Below are 22,060 nucleotides of genomic sequence, written 5' to 3' on the forward strand. Positions count from 1 at the left end.
TTTGTCACCTTGATCTCGAGTTACTGACCGAACTTGGACTGCATTGATACTCGATGTCAATGCAGACAACTATTGTTACTAGACTTTACATTGATTGATTCCCGAGTATGCATTGCAATATTTTAATTTGTAAAAAGACTAAATTTGAGCTGCATTGACACTCGTTATTAATGAAGACTCATTTTTGGTCACAGTACTCCTAAAAATTGTATTTATAGCCACGTTAGGCGGAGCCTGTGCAACAGATCGTGATTGTAAGAACATAACAAATGCAATTTGCATTGGCAAGCAATGTGTGTGCACACCCGACACATTTGCATTGACCCCGTCAGCCTGTACCCACGTGTTGAACTCCACTTGCTCGTCTTCCGCCGATTGCAGCATTTTTGCGTCGGAATGCTTTGAGAATAAGTGTCAATGCATTCCTGATTGGGCGCCACTTACTGATACGTCGTGTGCAAAACGTAAGTACAGGCTATTTTATTCGTTGGTCGTGAAAAAGGCTTTACAAAATTGTTCGGCAGGTTCTACGTTGGTTAATTGTAAAGATCAACTTGAATGTGGCGAGCATTGGCATTCAAAGTGTTTCCAGAACAAATGTGTCTACAACGTGAAGCATATTGCTGTCAGTGAACGGACTTGCTTGCCGACTCTGGGCGGAAATTGCTGGAGAGATGATCAATGCATGACGGATAACACACACTGCATTGACTTTAGGTGTCAATGCAAGCCCGGTTTCGTTTCTGTAGCTATAAATATGTGTGTTGCAAGATTAAAAAAATGATATTTGTTGTTTTTGGCTGTAAATTAATTTAATAAAAATTGTGAAACTTAAAATTTTTTTAGATTTGAAATAATATTTTAATATAAAAAAAATTACACATTTTTAGTTATTGAAATATTTAATCATCCTGTCACGAAGACATAAAAATAATTAGCTATCTATTTTTAATCCGCAATTAAAACTTTGGGAAGTTTTTAAATTATTTGTCTTGATAATAATTATTTTTATGTCTTTGCCAGCATTTTACAATTCTCAGTATCGATTAGAATAATATCAAAACAATAAACAAAAAAAATTTAGCCTGTTTTGAGAAAATATTTTTTTCATAGAATTTAGAAGAATTAAAAAAAATAGAGTTTTAAATAAACATAAGTGGCACTAACTTTATTTTACTGTCAATTTATTATTGAAAAAAAAAAGCTATCAAAAATTTATTTTTATCAGAGTTTAGTGACAGTAATAATATTTATTTTGAAGCGTTTTAATATAGCCTCGGAAATATCCACTTAGTTATCGTACAGACTTCTTTTATTGAAGACTCAGGTAAGATTTTATTTAAAAGATGCCACGTCAGATTGTTGTAATCATCCTAGCAGGGGTTGCAGTGATTTTGAGCGTCGATGCAGCGCAGACCGATTCACTAACGAGCTGCGTAGAATTTGGCGGATCGGTAAGTATTACTCTTTGGCCACCTAAAGTGTGTTGACTTTGATCGTCAATGCACTGATTTATTTTGCAGTGTGACCAGCATCGTAGTTGCTGCGGGGAAAACCTCAAGTGCGACCAGTCGATTACTTTCGGCAGATACGAGTGCAAAGAAAAAGCAAAACTGGACGACTCGTGCCGAGAAACATTTCACTGCATTGACATTCTGCACTCCGTATGTTCGAAAAATACGTGCGTGTGTCGACAAAACAACGTCAGAGTTAGCGACTACGCCTGCGCCCCAATCTTGAATGGCTATTGTTGGAAAAACGAGACCTGCGCGACGGAGAATTCACTGTGTATTGATAATGAGTGTCAATGCAGAGACGGATTTTTAGCGGAGGCCAACGAGTGTCTGCCAGGTGAGTCAAACTTAACTTTCCGAGACACTAGAGTCATTAATCTGTGCTTGCAGTTGTAATTGGATCGAAATGCAGTGACGATGCAGCGTGCGCAAGTGTCAAATTGGCAAAGTGTTCTTCAAACAATGTTTGTGCCTGCTCACAAAAAGCGATTGCAATCAATGGAAGATTGTGCTTGGTACGTTTGGGAAAAACTTGTCAAACTAATGACGATTGTGCTGCCGGAAATTCTTGGTGCGACGACAATAAGTGTCAATGCAGAGCTAATCATTTTGCCTACTCTGAGATCGAATGTAGACTCAGTAAGTTTGATTTTTAGGATAAATTACTGTGTTGACAAGAGCAATATTTTCTGCATTGACATCGAATGACGATGCAGTCAAATATTACCCGTTTTAGAATACAATAGTAATATTCCCATGACAGTCACTATAAATACCAGGTGCATTGATCTTGAGAGTCAATGCAGTGAGGCAATTATTGCTTATGGCTTTTTCTTCCGCAGTCTTCATGGGAATGCCTTGCAATAAATCAAGGGAGTGCTTTGTTCATTTCAGTGACTCACGCTGCATTAACAGAACCTGTCAATGTAGACGAAATTACGCGCTGAGGAACGGAAATGCATGCTTACAAGTGACAACAACGTATTGTTCAACAATCGATGAGTGCTTGGACCCTGAATCTTTTTGCATTGACAATCGGTGTCAATGCAGGTCCGACTATGTGATGCGGAAGTTAAAATGTCTGCCAAGTAAGAACTTTAAAAATAATATTTTTACAATCTTGTCGAATTTTGAAAAACATTGTCAATGCAGAACAATTGATGGGACGATGCAGTAAGGATTCAGACTGTTCCGAAGTGAATTTTGCAAAGTGTTTAAATAAACAATGCGCTTGTATGAGCGGATACTTCGATGTCAATGCAACTGCGTGCGCAAAAGCTCTTGGTGGGAGTTGCAGTGTCAATAAAGATTGTGCTGTCAAATCCTCTCATTGTTTTGAAAAAACTTGTCGATGCAATGGAGGCTACATACAGTATTCCGAGAGTCAATGCGTAGCAAGTGAGTAACAATAATTTCATCTGATCAACAAAATTATCATCTTGCTTGAAAATAATTTTAGTGGAACTAGGGACACCTTGTTTTGACAAAAGCGCTTGCGATCTGATAAAAAACGCGCATTGCTTTGAGAATCAATGCAGTTGCAATTACAACCACGTTGAAACGAATGCATTCACATGCGCTCCGGTGCTCAACGCCACCTGCTCTGATGACCTGAAGTGCGCTCCCGAGAACTCGGTCTGCATTGATCATAAGTGTCAATGCGAGTTCAGTTACTTCCCGAAGTCCAACTACGAGTGTGTCTTACGTAAGTCTTAGATCTCAGCTGAGATATTTTGCTAATTTGCTTGCTTTTAGTGTACCTGAAACAGCAATGCAGAATTGACGAGGACTGCATTGACATCTCCTACGCAAAGTGTTCTGTCGCTGAAAAATGCATCTGCCATAAGAATTACAAGCGAACTGGCCCAAAAACTTGTTCGCCAACTTTGGGAGGTTACTGCACAAGCAACAGGGACTGTGTCACTGTCAATTCAGAGTGTTACAGGAACCAATGTCACTGTTCCGCAGAATACACGCAGCGCTCTGATGACCTCTGCTCATCTGGTAAGTTCCTGAGACTGACTAAGATTGTTCATTGATACTCGAAATATCAACTGCGTTGCCTTTAAGTGACGATGCAGTAGAATTCTACCTTGCCTAGTTTAGCGAATAACAATTCCCGTTCGGAAATTGATAATTTTCTGAGCGAATCCTTGCAGTGTTCCTGGATCAGAAGTGCGATATTCACAAAGATTGTAGTAAAATATTAGACGCTGAGTGTTTCAACAAAAAATGTCAATGCAGGCGAGGGTACACAAAGTTCGACGACCAGAAGTGCTTGCCCCTGATTGGCACAAGCTGCACAGAACACAAAGAGTGTGCTGTCTACAATTCTAATTGCGTTGAAAATACGTGTCAATGCTTGGAGACTTATGTTTCTTATACTGAGTCACAGTGTTTGCCGAGTAAGTACTGAATTTTTTTAATTACACCAATTGCATCGTCACTTTTTATCGATACTTTCAGCTGGCATTGACGTTATTTGCTACAGTAACGATGACTGTGAAATTCCGAATACACTTTGTTCAAGGTTTCAATTTTGCGTTTGTAAAAAAAATTACATCAGCATGAACAGTAAATTATGTGTTAGTATTCTGGATGCGTATTGTACTATCAACGAAACCTGCACCACCCCTAATTCTGGGTGCATTAACAATAAGTGTCAATGCAGCCGAGGTTTTATCCGAGGGCTGTACAATGATTGCTTATCAGGTTAGTATAAAATTCACTCGCAATTTTAAGTACAGTCAACTTTATTTCATTGACACCTAATGTCCATGCAGTTCTAATTATTCAATGTGCCTTACATTGTCTGCCAAGTTCGTGACTTATAACCTGAATTGTGCATCAATGACACAAATTTAGCCTGCATTGGCATCGAGTGTCAATACAGCTCTGATTCTGCCAACGATACACTCATTATTTACCTTACAAGTGTGTGATTTGTCACCTTGATCTCGAGCTACTGACCGAACTTGAACTGCATTGACACTCGATGTCAATGCAGACAACTATTTTCACTAGACTTTACATTGATTGATTCCCTAGTATTCATTGCAACATTTTAATTTGTAAAAAGACTAAATTTGAGCTGCATTGACCCTCATTATCAATGCAGTCTCATTTTTGGTCTCAGTACTCCTAAAAATTGTATTTATAGCCACGTTAGGCGGAGCCTGTGCAACAGATCGTGATTGTAAGAACATAACAAATGCAATTTGCATTGACGAGAAATGTGCGTGCAAACCCGACACATTTGCATTGACCCTGTCAGCCTGTACCCACGTGTTGAACTCCACTTGCTCGTCTTCCGCCGATTGCGGCATCTTTGCGTCGCACTGCTTTGAGAATAAATGTCAATGCATTTCTGATTGGGCGCCACTTACTGATACGTCGTGTGCAAAACGTAAGTACACAAGTACAGGCTATTTTATTCGTTTGTCGTGAAAAAGGCTTTACAAAATTGTTCTTCAGGTTCTACGTTGGTTTATTGTGAAGATGCACTTGAATGTGGCGAGCCTTGGCATTCAAAGTGTTTCCAGAACAGATGTGTCTGCAACGTGAAGCATATTGCTGTCAGTGAACTGACTTGCTTGCCGACTCTGGGCGGAAATTGCTGGAGAGATGATCAATGCATGACGGATAACACACACTGCATTGACTTTAGGTGTCAATGCAAGCCCGGTTTCGTTTCTGTAGCTATAAATATATGTGTTGCATTATAAATTAATTTAATAAAAATTTTGAAACTTGAAAAATAAAAATTATTAAACAATTACACAAGATTAAATGTTTAATCATTCTGTCAAATGTAACTAATATTTTTTTTTAATTTTATGGTTGACTGAATAAAAAAATATAGCAAGTGGGTTGTGAAATCTTAAATTGACAGTCTGGAAAAAATTTTTTAAATAATATTAACTTGATAAATATACAGTTTGATAACAGTCAGGATATTTAGTATATATTTCGTAATTTTTAGTGATAAATTTAGTCTTCAACTTACTTCAACTAAAGTAAGTCATTATTTAAAATTAAAAATTTTTATATAAAATCTGTCAATTAGAGTGTCCTCTTTAATATAAAATCAGTCCGGTTTCTTAATATTGATCAGAAAAATAGTTTCGAATTTTTTAAGAACACAAAACCCGGAAAATTCGTTAAAAAACAAGTTTTTTGAGTTGGGGGCGCTGAAAACTTATCGAAAAAATTTTGAAATTAAAAAAAATCATAGTGGATTTCAAAATTGAGACTTTGAGGATCATAAAAATCCCGGCGAAGACATAAAAATAATTAATTGTCTAATTTTAATCAGCCGTCAAAATTTTTAAAATCATTAAAAAATTCCTCGATTTAACTTCACCGATTTTTATTAAATAAACTATTGGTCGTAGAAAAAAATGTTAGAAGTAAAAATTGTTCGCTTATGACTCCTCTTTAAGAAAAAATCCGTCCGGTTCCTCAATTTTGATTGTAAAAAAAATTATTGGCTATTAAAATACATTATTGATTTCAGGCGTTGTAATTCTGTAAACATGTTAAAATTTTTAACAACTGGTCTGCTGCTTATACTATGTGCATGGAATGTATATTCTTGCATTGAAAAATATGGCGATGTAAGTAGACTAATGCACTGAGAAACAATTTTGTTTAATAGTAATGAAATTTTATTACTATTTAATAAAACGTTTATTTGGCTAATCCCAAATAAAAATTTATTAAATATTAATAAAATTTTCTTAAATACTGATAAAAATTTTCTTTAATACTACTATATGTTTTATTAAATACTAATCAAATTTATTAAATACTAATAAATTTTTCTTAGCATGTAAAAGATGTCCGTCATAAAGACAACATAAAAGTCAGGAGTAAACAAATAGGTTAGGTTAGGATGTCTCGTTGAAAAATCTTAATATTATTTATTAAAAGATATTACTGTGAAAATATATTTGACTACATTATAATTAATACAAATTTATGTTATGTTAAGAAACATGAATTATGTATTGTAATTAAGGACATTTAGTTTTTATATGTTTATAAATCTTAATAAATTAAATTGATCAATATTAATTTTTTTTTTGAGATTATTTGCTTACCGTGAAACTTTTGGAACAAGTACAAACTAAGCGTTTTAATGACAGCAAACCAAAGCGACGCTCGTGGTTATTTTAATAAACACATATTAGTATTTAAGAAAATTTTACTTATATGAAATATAATTTTATTAATATTAACTAAGTTTTTTTTTCAAGTCCAAATAAACTTTTTTATTACTATTAAGGGGGTATTCTGGTCTAGAAATTTGAAAAAATCGATTTTTTTTTTTTTGCATATTTTCAAAGTTTAGACCCTTAAAAATATGTCCTTAAATGGATTTTTCAAAATTCGAATTATTTTCGAAGATACAGTCGATTTTGTGACGCAGCATCTAAGCCGGCCGATCGTCGCGAATCACACAATAAACAGTGGCAGTTCCTGGAAGACTTGAGCACTCGTTCTTTCCAAGAACTCTTTTGTTTTCGACATAAGCCTTCATATATATTCAATATATATTTTTATACTTCTATATATACCTTTATACATACTTAATATACTAGGAATATACATACTAAATATACCAGGAACTGTTCAATGCGAAAGTTATAATGTTGATATTGTTTATCATTTATTATTCTGCTCAGTTTAGTTTCAATCTTGAAGCGAAGTAGACAAGTGCTCTGTGGATAGTTTTGTGAAATAATAAATTTTGTTTTTTTTATTTGCTTAAAAATGTTTGGGATCCGAAACTCAAAATAACAATGAATCGCTCAATTCATTAATATGGACTTTTGCTCCCAAGCATATTCACGCTGGATCTCAAACAATTCAAATTGCGAATTATTTAGCTGTTGCCATTTTTAATGAAGGTTATTTACCCATCTTAAAAATGATGGAACTTATGGGCATCACCGTTGGTACTGAAGCTCTTTCATTTGCTATCAGACGTAACGAAGTTCGGATTGAGCGCTCTGAGCTACGAGCTACTGCTGCTTCCAAAGAAGGCAGAACAGCTCGATTAGCTGAAAGAACTTCACAAAACATCGAATATGAAGTTGAGGAAGGCCCAATGTATGGATCTGGAATCGCCGATTAATCCAAAGTGAGTATTGAATGTTATTATACGAGTTATTCTACTATAATTGTTTCTCAAACTTTAAACGCGTTTTTCTCAAAACTACTTTTTTTGAAGTGGTTGACATGATATCTCAAGTTCTACCCGACCGATTCTTTTGAAATTTGGTGGGAATCTTCTTTATATATCTCTCTATCGCGTTTGCCTTGGATTTTAAAAAATTTCAATTTGGAGTATTTTTAAAAAATTCGAAAAGGTCAAAAAAAGAGGGTAAAAAAAAAATTGATATTTCATGTCGACGCCATTTTGTGAATTTTTTTTTTTTTTCTTGACTAAAGTCAACGCGATAGCGACATCTTTACAGGTTGAGAATTTTTCAAATTTTTTTGTTTCAGATCACTACAAGGGCTGGAATCATGTCAACCAGGGTGCACCGTTTTTTTTGTAGCCCCCACTTCACCGACCTGTAATTTGTCCAATTTATCATTTTTTTTTTTTTTCAATTTTTTTTTATATTCTTGAAACGTTGATAAACATCATATAAAAAAACCGATTGTAAAAATGTTCTTAATTTTTTTTTTATGTTAGTTTGAAAAATGCCTAAAATTTAGGCTTCTAGACCAGAATACCCCCTTAAATAAAATTGTCTGAATATTGTGCAATTAAAAACTTAAACTTGTAAATTTTCAGTGCACGAATGATAGAAGTTGTTGCCAAGGTTATGATTGCACTTTGGAGAATGCACCTAGAGGTGGATACGGCGGTGAAATTAGCTACGTCTGCACTCCGTTCAACTGCATTAAGGAAGGTGATAGAGTAAGTAGAGTAATAGTTACTCATTATTAATATGGCTGATTTTTTTTTAATGTAAACTTTAGGAATATTGTGCAATTAATAATTTAAACTTGTGAATTTTCAGTGCTTCCGTAATGAAACTAGATGTTGCCCAGGTCTTACATGCGTCAATAAGGGTACACCCTTAGGTGGATATAAAGAATTTGACATTATCGAATGCACTAAGAGCTAAACAGAAGACTAGGAAAATTAATCAAGAAAATAATTAGGAAGAAAAATATTTTCTTGGCTCAAGTGAACCTTTTTTTCTGTGTATACATTATTTCTATCGAATAATTATTTGGGTTTAGAAAAAAAAGTTTTAAGAAAAAAATTGTAGCTAAAATTAAAAAAATAAAAAATTTATCTTTCGATTAAAAATAGATATTTATTTTCATGTCTTCGCCGGCATTTTAAGAATCTTCAGACCTTCAGCTTTAAGATCTACTATAAGTTTTTTTGATTCCGACTTTTTTCGACAAAGTTTTCAGCGCCCCCAACTCAAAAAGCCCTTTTTTTTTTAGAATTCTTCCATGTTTTTGTTCTTTAAAAATTCGCAACTTTTTTTCTAATTAAAATTAACGAATCAGAAAAATATTACGTCAAAAAGGAGACTTAGAGGTTCAATTTTTATTTTTATAGTACTCAATTCCGAAAATTAGCTACTGAGATATTTTAATACTTAAAAAATTAATAAATATGATTTAAAGTATTTAATAAAATTAATTTTAAAGAAAATTTTCCACGTTATATTTTTTTATGCATTGTCTGATGCTTAGATTATCAGCAGCCACAGCGAGGTTCATTGAATATCTTATCTGCAGTGACTTTCGTTCTTTTCCGGGTGATAGAATAGAAATCAATTACCCACAAAGCAATGATTATTCTAAGAAATATAAAAATAATCATTTTTTCCAAGCATTTTTGACTCATCTTCCGAAATACGTGCGTCACAATAAGTGACATTGAGAGATAGTGCAAGCGCACCAGTGCCTGGTACCTATTATTACAGCTTCTTAGTTCTTTAGAAGATTTTTTGTATATAAACAATCGATTTTCAGCCTTGTTTATTCAGTGTTTTGGGGAAAATTATCCAGGTAAGTTGATGAAAATTATTCACTATAAAAACATATATTTTTTTAACGAAAAAAAACTTCCTTGGAATAATGAATTATTTTATTTTTAATTTAAGAAAGTTTATTGGTTGTAAGGGTAAGAAAAGTTTTTAATTTTGAGCAATAAATATTGAAAAAAGGAGATTTTTATTTTATTACACTAAAACGCGGTAAATTCTTGAAAAAAAGGATTTTTTTCCTTGGGGGCGCTGAAAAGTTTATTAAAAAATGTCGAAATAAAAAAAACTCACAGTACGTTTTAAAGCTGAGACTTTAAGGATCATAAAAATCCCGGCGAAGACATGAAAATAATTAGTTGTCTAATTTAAATCCACCGGTGAAGTTTTTAAACCATTTTTTTCACGTAAATTCAAGCTTTATGACTGTCAATTAAATTAATCCCAAAAAAATGTACGGTACAACTAACGAGTTATTTTACTCATCAATTAGCAGACAAAGTATCTTTATACTAAGGTAAAGGGTCCAGTTTCTGACACTCTAAGAGTGACGGCAGAGGTTATAACACAATAATTATTACAATATTTAATTGGAGTAAATAATTTTTGCATCATAAAAAAATTTTGAATTTCTTCAAAAGATTATGAACGCAAAAGAATGATATGGGACCAGTTTATAATTTAAATTAATGTTTTAAACAGTAACGTTGTAGGACCTAGTTTCTGACACTCAAAATTTCTTGTCTTGTAGTTTCTGACATTGACGTCGGCCTAGATTCTGACACGCATTTATAAAAATTATTCATTATTGGTTAGGTTTACATCATTTAATTAAAATAAAATAAAATCATTCAATAAAAGATAAATTAAACTTGTATTATAATTAAAACACTTTTTTTATGTTAAAAAAAATTTTTAATGTTAATTTAACTCTACGATTATAAATAAAAGCATATTATTATAATATATTAAGTATAATAAATATAAATATTTAAATATTTTATTCGAACGTCAACAACGAAATAACCTCGATAATAGGCTAAAATTCGGGTGTCAATAACTGCGGCGTTCTTAAAAAAATCGACCTAATTGACACCCACATTTTAATACATGAATGTCATTTAAAGTGATATATTATAATTAAAAACTAAATAATGTATAATTATTAACTAATTTATATAGTTTTTATTATATTTTTATACTTTTATGATAAATAGTTGATTGATTCGATAGACGAACGCTCTTACGTATACTGCTTAGAATATAGCTTAAAAATGGCTTCCACAGTCACTCAAGACTTAAAGAATTTTTTTTATTAAGTTATTTTTTTTTTTCACGGTTGGAAATATAATTAATTACGTACATAATTAATTAATTTTAATTTTAAAAACGTTTATAAAACTATTTAATGAGATGTTTTTTTTTTAATTCAAAATAACGTTAGAAGTGTCAGTAACTGGGTCAGTGTCAATAACTGGGTCTTTTATCTTATCTGAAATGGTAACAAAATTAATTAGTAATAAAATAATAGGTTGTATCATTGACAATTGTAATAGTTACTATTAATAATGGTAACGACTACTATCCAAAATGTTAATTGTAATTATTAAAAATTATAACTGTTATAATTGAAGATGGTAATTGTAACCATCTCAGATTATAAAAATTCTCAAAGAGAAAATAATATAAATTAACTTAATTAAATCCTTTATTTATGTCCATATTTTCTTTTTAATTTGAATTTTATTGGAAATTTTAATTTTTTGGAAATTTCAAATTTTTTTGAAAAATTTCCTCTTGAAACTTGTTTTAGACAAATAAAAAAATTTAATATAAATTTAATCCTGTTTTTTTGTTCAGGATTTATTCCTATTTTTTTTTTTACGGTTGGAAATATAATTAATTACGTATATAATTAATTAATTTTAATTTTAAAAAAATTTATAAAACTATTTAATGAAATAATTTTTTTTTAATTCAAAATAACGTTAGAAGTGTCAGTAACTGGGTCAGTGTCAGTAACTGGGTCAGTGTCAGTAACTGGGTCAGTGTCAGTAACTGGGTCAGTGTCAGTAACTGGGTCAGTGTCAGTAACTGGGTCAGTGTCAGTAACTGGGTCAGTGTCAGTAACTGGGTCAGTGTCAGTAACTGGGTCTTTTACCTTAAATTAAATAACAAACTTTATTTTTTCCAGTTGATTATCTCACAACTATGTACACTTACGTGTTAATTTTGCAACTTGTGGCTGTCTCCTCAGTCTTAGCAGTTCGGGGTGAAATTTCTACAATTAAAAACTTAAAATATCCTTGCTCTAAAACGTCAGATTGTGGTGTTGAATACGCTTATTGTCATGATGGTTACCAACAATGCGTATGCTATGAAAGTTACTGGGCTGACGATGGTCTCTGTGTGCGATACGCTGCAAGTAATAACCCCTACACCAATCGATTAATTGTCCGTTCGGAACAGTTGATAAAATAAACTTTATTTCGTGTTTTAGAAGTCGGCGAGTCTTGTGCCTCATCATTCCTTGTGTGTAAAGGCATTAAGAATTCTTATTGCTCTACTGATAATAAATGTGAGTGCCTTTGGGGATACACAAAAGTCCACGACAATAAGTGTTACCCGACCTTAAACGGTACCTGTGTATTTAACAGTTTTCTCACAGAAGGAAGTTGTTATGGAGATGATAAAATATGTTCAGAAGACAGCAAGTGCATATGTAAAGAAGGTTATGTTCAGCACATGCGTGAATGCGTAAAAAAAGTAGGTAATGTATTTGCACCTAAAATTATCCTCTAAAAAATAATTTTGATAAATAAGTAAATTACCTAAATAAGGTAAAAGTCCTAATTATTGACAGGGGTCTAAATATTGACACCCTGAATTATTTTTAAATACATTCAATTATCTTTCATAAGAATAACTATCACATAAATTTTTATTAAATTCTAATTAATTAAAAAATTGAAAAAAATTACTCAGTTCAAAATATTAAATATTAATTATTAAAAAAAAAAAAAAAATAAAGCACCAGTTCATCAAACCAGCTTACGAGCGTCTATTTTCTTAACAACTCTTGTTAGAGAAGCAATTTTTTTAAATGCCGAGTTTAAATTAATTTCTTCATCTAATTAAATGATCTTTTTTAACTTCCCGCTAAGAAAATCAAAGATTTTGAAAAATCGGGAAGTTATTGTTTTCACCCCGTTTTGCAAAAATCGAGTTTTCATTAGATCTCAACGTTTGAAGGTCACAGGAAGCTTCCCTGATTATCTCCGCGAGGTTGTCACTATGTCTGTATGTACGTGTGTGTGTGACTATGTGACTCGCTTATAACTTTTGAACGACTGAACCGATCGGAACGTACCAAACGGCGTTCTAAAGAGTTCCCTCAAACTTAGATTTCCTGAAAATTTGAACCGATTCAGACCGATAGATTTTGAGAAATTTTGAAAAATCTCAAAAAAAATAAGAAAAAAATCATTTTTGAAAGTGGTTTTTTTTGGAATATCTTTTAAACGGCTCTATCGATCAACTTCAAAAACTAATCCGCCCTTAAGCTTGTAAAACCACGCCGATCGTCGCTAATCCGGTAAAAATCGGTTGATTCGTTCGAGAGATATTTCTGAACAAGGCCTCGTGACGTTGTCAAAATAATTTGGCAACGCAGGTAAGCTCAAAGATTCGGGGACTAGGATAGACAGAAGAACGAACGAACGAGACTCTTGTAAGGGGGGATAGGTGTTACAGCTCACACAGGTCTTACGGCTGCACCTCCCCGCATGGGCCCCGCTGGTAACTGGTCGGGTTGTCATTATATTACCGATCAGGCTAACGCAGTCGTTGAATGGGTTGATACAGTTAACTAAGTACGAGGACAGATTGACATTAAAATCAACTCAATTCACATCTGTCCTATGATAGCGTAAATGCTTGAGGACAGGGTTTTTCCTTGCCGGCAAACTTGGCTGTGTATTTCCTATGTGAGGGTAGGACAAATATACGTGCGTGTATAGCTCTTTTGAGCCCAGGAAACGGCCTCTTCGGAGGTAGGTGAAAGCCTCACCATATATTCTTCGTTCGAGAGATATCGTGAACGAAAGAAAACCGAAAAAAGTGTTTTTAACTTCCCGCTAAGAAAATCGAAGATTTTCAAAAATCGGGAAGTTATTGTTTTCACCCCGTTTTGCAAAAATCGAGTTTTCATCAGATCTCGACGTTTGAAGGTCACAGGAAGCTTCCCTGACTATCCCCGCGAGGTTGTCACGGTGTCTGTATGTATGTATGTATGTGTGTGTGTGTGTGTGTGTGAAAGTATGTGAACCGCTTATAACTTTTGAACGGCTTGACCGATTTTATCGCGGTTGATGCCATTCGAAAGAGCTTGACTAAACCTAGATTTTGAAAACTATTTGGACCGATTCAGATCAATAGATTTTGAGAAATCTTAAAAAAACTGAAAAAAAAATTTTTTTCAAATGTGGTTTTTTTGGAATAACTTTTAAACGGCTTAAAGGTTCAATTCCAAAAACTAATCAGCTCTTAACCTCAAAAAACCACGTCGATCGCCACCAGTCCGGTCAAAATCGGTTGATTCGTTCGAGAGATATCGTGAACGAAAGAAAACCGAAAAGTGTTTTTTCGGAATAACTCTAAAATTCCTAGCGCGATCAATTCAAAATTTAAGATTCTTTGTGAGGCTTAAAAAACTGCGTCGAATGCTTCTAACCGCGTAAAAATCGGTTTATTCATTCAAAAGTTATTGCGGTTTAAAAATTCAAAAAATAGTGTCATCAAATCTCTATCAGACTTTTGAGCTCGAAGAGCTTTAAAGCATAAGAAAGCAATCTCTTTGAGCTCGGAGAGCTCAAAATAACTCATAAATTGTATTTTTGAGCTCGAAGAGCTCAAAAACGTCATGAGTGCAATTTTAAGCGCCTAAGTATGGAATTAGCGGGAAGTTGCAGGGATGGCCTTCAGGGTCAACCGTTTTCCTAATTTTTTTGACATAACTTCGTCATTTCTTCTCGGATCGTTTTTGATGATGTAGAATAATTTCAGAGCTTAAAAAACCGCGTCGATCGCCGCCAAAAACGTGGAAATCGGTTGATTGGTTCGAGAGATATCCTCGATAAAATATTTAGAAACAAGTGTTTTTTTAACATAACTCCGACATTTTTTGGAATAACTTTTAAACGGCTGCACTGATCGATTTCAAAAACTAATCAGCTATTAGCATGAAAAAATTACGTCGATCGCCGTCAAGCCGGTCAAAATTGGTCAATTCGTTCAAGAAATATCATGAACGAAAGAAAACCAAAAAAAGTGTTTTTTTTGGAATTACTCCGAATTTTCTAGTTTTATCAATTCAAACTTGAAGATTCTTCATGAAACTAAAAAAATTGCGTCAAATACTGCCAACTGCGTGAAAATCGGTTGATTCATTTAAAAGTTAGTCCGGTTTGAAAATTTAAAAAATATTGTTCTAGGATACTTTTATCAGACTTTTGAGCTCGAAGAGCTCAAAAACGTCATTAGTGCAGTTTTATGTACCTAGGTATGGAATTAGCGATAATTAAGAATACATGAAAAATTTATAAAATTGAATAATCGAAATTAATTGTTTCCTTTATAATATTTATATAATGGGTGTCAATAACTAGTTGATAATTTTTAAATTGAATCTCATATTGACAGCCAGTAGCGCTATAACGCCTTTTTTTTACTTTAACCTAAAAAATTAACTGTAAGAGTTAGAACTCTTGGTTCAATAAATTATTTTGGAATTAATTTTTATATTTTTAATAGAAATTAATAATTTATGGAAATTATTATTAATAAACTTTAATAATATTGATTACTTAATAATAAGTTTCGATAAATAAGAATAAGCTGATAATTCGACGCATAAGTAGTATAGGTGTCAATAATTGGGTCTAAGGTATGTCAATAATTAGATCAATCAGTTTTTTAACCTAATAATTAGTGTATCCGCTCTATTTAATTATTTAAAATTAATTAGTAAATATCACTATTATTTAAAAAAAATAAATTGATTAGTTAAAACATTACTTGAGACATTATCACAAACAAAATTCAACGATATTGATATTTAAATGCTTAAAAAAAATTAAATCATAACTTTGTCTCTTATAGTGTCAATAATTAGGGCTTTTACCTTATTTTTTTTAGACTTTGGCAAAACATGTTCTTCAGACATTCAATGTGCGCACCTCCCACACTCATATTGTAATACAACATGTAAGTGCAGACCGACTTATCTAGATGGACGGTTTTATGATTCTACCCTAAACAAATGTGTGAAGGGCTTAGATGCTCCGTGCGAAGTTAAAACTGATTGCGGCTATTATTTCATGGATTGCACAAATCGTAGATGCCAATGCAATTCCGAGCACTACGAAGTAAATGATTCTTGCCGAATTAAAGTAACTCGTAAGATGAATATTTACTAGATTAGTTTTATAGCTTAGGAAAAATTAACTAAAAGATCATTTAATTTCGTTCCCTGATTATTATTTTATTTTATTATAGAACTAAATGCAACCTGTTATCATTACAATGATTGTGCGGTTCCAAATTCGATGTGTTACAATAAACAATGTCGGTGCGACTGGAATTATTTTGAGGAAGGTGGAAAATGTGTTAAGGGTTTACATGCCCCTTGTATTTTGGATGATGAATGTAAAAAAAATAATTCGGTTTGTATTAATAAAAAATGTGCATGCAAGGAAAATTTCGTAGAGTACAACGGCGAATGTCAGAGTAGAACTTCTATCGGAAAATAAATACATCGTTAGAAGTCTTTTATTTATTTCTGTAGAAATAATTATTATATTTTTTATAAATGTTTGATTAAATAAACACATTGTCAATTTAAAAGTTTTATTGTCTATAATTCTTTTGAATCTTATCAAGCCAATAAAGTCGTACTAAAAAAATGTTTTTCACCGAATTTTTGAAGAGTTCGTCGAACGCCGCTTGCACCTTTGTTCTATTTTCAAGCTCAAGATATTTTGTCCGCTGTTCTATTAGAAAACTAACGTGTTATTGAAGAGACTCTACCATTAAAAAGTAATTAGTCACTGCTAGTATCTAAAGAAGGCGTTGATTGATTGCAATTATAGTTATTGAAGCCAATTTATTTTAGTGCTTCGGGGTCGTTTGTTCAACAACGACTTATTTTTTCTAAGCTTCTCTTACAAAATTTCCAACATGAAGTTATTGATCATCCTGCTAATGAATATCTACCTTGCAAAGTCTTCGGTGAGTATTTTCCGGCAACAATCTTCCTACGGAGGCGCTCAAAATTAACTTTTATATTAAAGTTTTACCAAAAACACCCTCGGGGTCTCGAAGCTGAGAACCTTGGCTCGAAGATTCCACCGCCGAAGACATAAAAAATTAACTATTTTTCTGTTAAATCCCCACAGGAGGACCAAGTTCTTATCCATGGTCCCAACACTCCGGTCTACAAGTGCAAACTTGTAAACGGACATGTTAAAGTTGAAACAGTGAGACAAGTAAGTTAAAATCTACAACAATTAATCATTAATTGTTACTTTATTAACCAAATTAATTATTACAGAAATTCGACAATAAGGCAGCCAAGTACTCCTACGATGGTAACTCTCCCGATCAAAATAAACTCTATTTCGTGTTTTAGAAGTCGGCGACTTTTGTGCTTCATCATTCCTCGAGTGTAAAGGCGTTAAAAATTCTTTTTGCTCTGATAATAAATGTCAGTGCCGTTGGGGATACACAAAAGTCGGCGACAAGTGTTACCCGACCTTAAACGATGCCTGTGTAATTAACAGTACTGTCACAGAAGAAAGTAGTTACGGAACCGATAAAACATGCTCAGAAGACAACAAGTGCACATGTAAAGACGGTTATCCCATACAAAAAATGAAGATCGGCCCGATACTGGGCCAAGATTGGTAACCGATCTTTAAGTATCGGCCGAGTATCGTGAAATATCGTTGGGCCAAGACTGGGCGAGCATCGGATGGTAACACCCAGCCGATATAGGCGACTGAGCGTCGGCCGAACATAGTAACCAAGCATTGGTCGAGCATCGGCCAAGCATAGGCAAAAAATCAAATTTTAGGTAAAATAATAAAAAAATTTTTTTTTCGTTGTTTATTTTTGAATTATTATTATTCTGAGGTGATGAACTACTGGTTGATAGAAATTAATTCTAAAAAAATTCGGTTGTGGAGGGATTTGAACCTGGTCCGTCTGCGTGGAAGCCTCGAGCGGTGTCACGGGCGCTGCTAACTGATCTGAGTGTAACGTTCTTAGTTTAATGATTTCAATGTTCAACAATCAATTTTTCTCAGTATAATTGAGTTAACTTGATTATTGTTACGAACTTTTCTATTTATTTCATAATTGAACAATTTCTGAATTTTAATAATAAAAAATAACTTCCCAGTTTTTTAAAACTTCATTTTTTAAGCAAGAAGTTCAAAATTAATTAAAAATAAATGATTTATTAGTAAATAAATATATATATTTATATTTGTATATTTTTATTTATATTCATAAATCTATTTGTGAGTAAATGAATCATTCATTAAAAATCATTAGTTTCTTGCTAAAATACTTTTTTTTTAATACTAAAAGAAATAGGTTCAACTGATTGAGCAATGTAAAAATTTATGGTCGACCCTCACGGTTTTGGAAATGCCGTAAAGATTCGGTATTTATATGATATACATGCTGTATTTTTACCGTAATACTTCAGTTATTTTAGCCAGTTTTTTTGTCGAATTCTTACGAAAAAACTACGAAATAAATTCAAAATATTTACGGCAATACAATAGAAAAATTACGGTATATTAACAGCATTTAAACCGTAAATGTACTGCATATTTACTGTATATCTGCGGCACTATTGCAGCAAAAAACCGGAAAATAAGATCCCTCCTTTCTATTACCGGCAAAATACCAAAAATATCCTGCTTTACTACTATTTTCCAACAGCTTAAAATTTTTTTTTATAATATTATAAATTATCATGAATAATTTTTAAGAGGTTGATAATTAATTTCTCTGTCACTATTATTATCATTTTTTTTAGTCCAGACCGGGATTTGAACCCGGATCATCTAGTTACGCGCCGAAGGCTCTACCAGTTGAGCTATCAGAGACACTATCCGCATCTATTTACTCAGTCACCTAATAAGACTCACCGAGTAATAAACACAACCCTCCATCTTACGGTAAAAAGCATTATATCTTTAATTATATCAGTATAAACGCGGTAAAATTGCAGTATATCTTTGGTATTTTTACCGTAAAAATACAATTTTATTATTGTAAAATTATAGTAATATAGTTAATACATAGATTTTTTACGGTAAAAGTTCTAGAGTTTTACGGTAATTTTATCGTATTATTTCTGAACTTTGCAGCAAAAGTACGGTAGAAATGCGATATAACTATAGTAAAAGAACTGGCCAAAATAACCACAGAAATACCGTATTATTTCAGAATTATAACGGTTAATTTATGGTAAACGCATTAATACCGAAAATTTACCGTATTTCAAAAACCGCGAGGGCCTTCAGGGTCTACCGTTTTTCTAATTTTTTTTTTTTTTTGTGTACCGGTGTTATTAGATTAAAATAATTAGAAGCTTACTAGAATTTACTTAGAGTTAATTATAATTATCTATTTCACTATGTTACCGAAAACTCCGATGATCGAAAGAAGTAGCGCATTGGAAGCTGGACCTGGGAAAATGGAGGGAATGTTGAGAATACACAATTTACCCAAGTCCATTTATCTTATTATATTCACTTAGATAGATAGATAGATAGATAAATAAGTTTTATTTGATCTTGGAGTCAAGACTCCCTCAAGACCATCAATTTTACATAATTTTAACATTTAGTGTACATTAAATACAGTGCTTAAAGTGGGGAAAAATATAATAGCAAACATATTATATATTTTTCAGACAATAGTTAATAGTTAATAGCCAATGATAGATAATTAATTAAATTCAGAGTTAATTATGTATAGAGCTAAATGCTGCAATAATCAATACAATATTATCAGTTTTATTATTTTGTTAATTTCTAATCTCAGTATAGTAATTAAAGCACGCATTGCGAAATTCTTCAAAATTGGTTATCGTAGTAATATTTGCTGGCAAAGAATTCCAGACACGTATGCCGTGAATAAGAAATGAACGCTCATACATACAACAATTTGATCTAGGTAATCTAAGAATATCATTTCTTACATCTCCTCTCCGCAATGCAACTGGCAAAAACTCTAGTTTATACCTAAATAATTGCTGATAATTTAGCACAATTTCTTTATAAAAAAGACAAGCTATAAAATAATCTCTCCTGATATCAAGTTTTAACCACCCTAATCTTGCATAATATGGCGTGACATGCTCCAGCCTAGATACTTTAAAAATATATCTAACACAAGAGTTCATTTTACGCTGCATTTTGATTTGTAGTTTTTTTTGTTATTTGTTATTTTTTTTTTTGTATTTGTCATGGAATGCGACACTTGTATTATTCTTATTATTGGTGAGTTGGCGTATGTCGACCCGCCGTTTACCGACGCACATGCACACTCACTCGTTCGCTCTCTATAGTTGGCTCACACGTGTGCCAAATTACTCCAAATTTCCTAGTTTTATCAATTCAAACTTGAAGATTCTTCATGAAACTAAAAAAATTGCGTCAAATACTGCCAACCGCGTGAAAATCCGTTGTTTCATTTAAAAGTTAGTGCGGTTTGAAAATTCAAAAAATATTGTTCTTTGATACTTCTATCAGATTTTTGAGCTCGAAGAGCTCAAAATAACACATAAATTGTATTTTTGAGCTCGAAGAGCTCAAAAACGTCATTAGTGCCGTTTGGGGGCGTCCATAAATTACGTGAGGCATTTTTGAAAATTTTTTGACCCCCCCTCCCCCCTTGATGAGATTTCGTAAGATTTTCCCCAACTCCCTCCCCCCTCCCCTAATCTCACGCGAGATTCTTCAAAATTTATGTTTTGGCTGTAAACGTGTTGGATTATTGAGAAAAAAAAGCGCCATTCGGCTACACCCGACATGGATAGGTAGATTTCTTGTTTGAATATTGAAAAAAACACGTTATTAAAAGTCCGTAATGTCCTAAAATTTATTTTTTATTATATTTTTGCAAATAACGATATGAGACTGACTACAGCAAATAGATATTTAAAGACATCTACCTAAAAAATCAGATTTTTTACAGATAAAAGTCATTTGATGATAAAAGCTAAAATTTAATTTATTCTTGATTTTTTTTGAATTTTCTTAACTACGAAATAAATTGAAAAAAGTATTAAAAGTCGACGAACAATAGCTTAAATTGAAGATAATTAAACATATTATGACAAAATTTTATTAAAATTACATGAGACCGGCTACCACCGATAGATTTCTAAATAAATCTACCTAAAAAATTAGTGAATCCTATCGATCAATAATCAAATTAAACAATCGAGCGCTACTTTGCTGCTCTGCAGGGTTCAGACGCATACGACAAACACTATTGTGTCAAATTTGGCCATATTTTATTATAGAAATACAATTTCTCGCAATTTTACACTTTCTGCTAGAGAAAAAATTACGTGATATTTGTTAAAATCCCCCCCCCCCCCGTTCTCCCTAAGTGAGATTTGGTAAGATTTAGCTTGATCCACTCCCCCCCTAGAACACCTCACGTAATTAATGGACGCCCCCTTTATTTACCTAGGTATGGAATTAGCGGGAAGTTGCACGGATGGCCTTCAGGGTCTACCGTGTTTCTAATTTTTTTTATTCGTTAATTTTAATTAGAAAAAACGTTTTGAATTTTTAAAGATAAAAAATATGGAATAATTGTAAAAAAAGGGTTTTTTGAGTTGGGGGCGCTGAAAACTTTGTCGAAAAAAGTCGGAATCAGAAAAACTTATAGTAGATCTTAAAGCTTAAGGTCTGAAGATTCCAAGAATGCCGATGAAGACATAAAAATTATTATTTGAATAATTTTAACTGAACAATGAAGCCTAAAATAGCTTTTTACGAAAATTATGGGTATTTAATTTTAGAAATTTTAATTAAATAAATTATAGGTCGAAGCAAAAATATTTCTAACAAATGAGGACAGAAGAATAATAAAAACTGTCGTTAATTTAATTATAGACCTTAATTTATTTCCAAGATCCTAAAAAAAAACAACCTATTTTTTTCTATCAATGCATTAACAATGATTCGTATTCGTAGTCATCGTTCTTTCTTATAGGCTCCTTAAGACAGGAGTATTTACCACGTTGGTAATTATCTTTAACAATTTCAGCAGTTTGATTCCTCCAGTCTGATATCTTGTCCCAATTTAAATAAATTTCTTCATAAGTGTACCAATGAGCGTCCACTTTGTTTTCACTATGAGTTAGTCCAAGCCTGCAAATTTATTAAAATATAATTATAAAGATCACTTAAGGGTGAAGATAAAGTAATG

General features: G+C 32.6%; 2 protein-coding genes and 1 long non-coding RNA gene across 3 annotated transcripts; all 3 read left to right on the plus strand.

The window, feature by feature from the left end:
* Positions 1 to 2,745: 2,745 nt before the first annotated feature.
* On the plus strand, positions 2,746 to 5,281 carry LOC123271779 (prion-like-(Q/N-rich) domain-bearing protein 25). Its single transcript, XM_044738195.1, has 7 exons — positions 2,746 to 2,912; positions 2,974 to 3,219; positions 3,270 to 3,518; positions 3,674 to 3,919; positions 3,981 to 4,226; positions 4,675 to 4,920; positions 4,989 to 5,281. The coding sequence occupies exons 1-7, from the start codon at positions 2,750 to 2,752 to the stop codon at positions 5,237 to 5,239; spliced, it is 1,647 nt and encodes a 548-aa protein (XP_044594130.1). The 5' UTR covers positions 2,746 to 2,749; the 3' UTR covers positions 5,240 to 5,281.
* Positions 5,282 to 5,612: 331 nt separating this feature from the next.
* On the plus strand, positions 5,613 to 8,800 carry LOC123271783. The gene is made up of 3 exons (XM_044738199.1): positions 5,613 to 6,130; positions 8,323 to 8,448; positions 8,552 to 8,800. Exons 1-3 carry the CDS (start codon positions 6,050 to 6,052, stop codon positions 8,657 to 8,659), a joined length of 315 nt encoding a protein of 104 aa, XP_044594134.1. The 5' UTR covers positions 5,613 to 6,049; the 3' UTR covers positions 8,660 to 8,800.
* A 7,998-nt stretch (positions 8,801 to 16,798) lies between these two features.
* On the plus strand, positions 16,799 to 17,184 carry LOC123271787. Its single transcript, XR_006510956.1, has 3 exons — positions 16,799 to 16,825; positions 16,993 to 17,082; positions 17,148 to 17,184. It is a non-coding gene; the product is annotated as an uncharacterized LOC123271787 (long non-coding RNA).
* Positions 17,185 to 22,060: the final 4,876 nt, after the last annotated feature.

The sequence above is a fragment of the Cotesia glomerata genome, linkage group LG9 (genome assembly GCF_020080835.1).
Source record: "Cotesia glomerata isolate CgM1 linkage group LG9, MPM_Cglom_v2.3, whole genome shotgun sequence".
NCBI lineage: Eukaryota > Metazoa > Arthropoda > Insecta > Hymenoptera > Braconidae > Cotesia > Cotesia glomerata.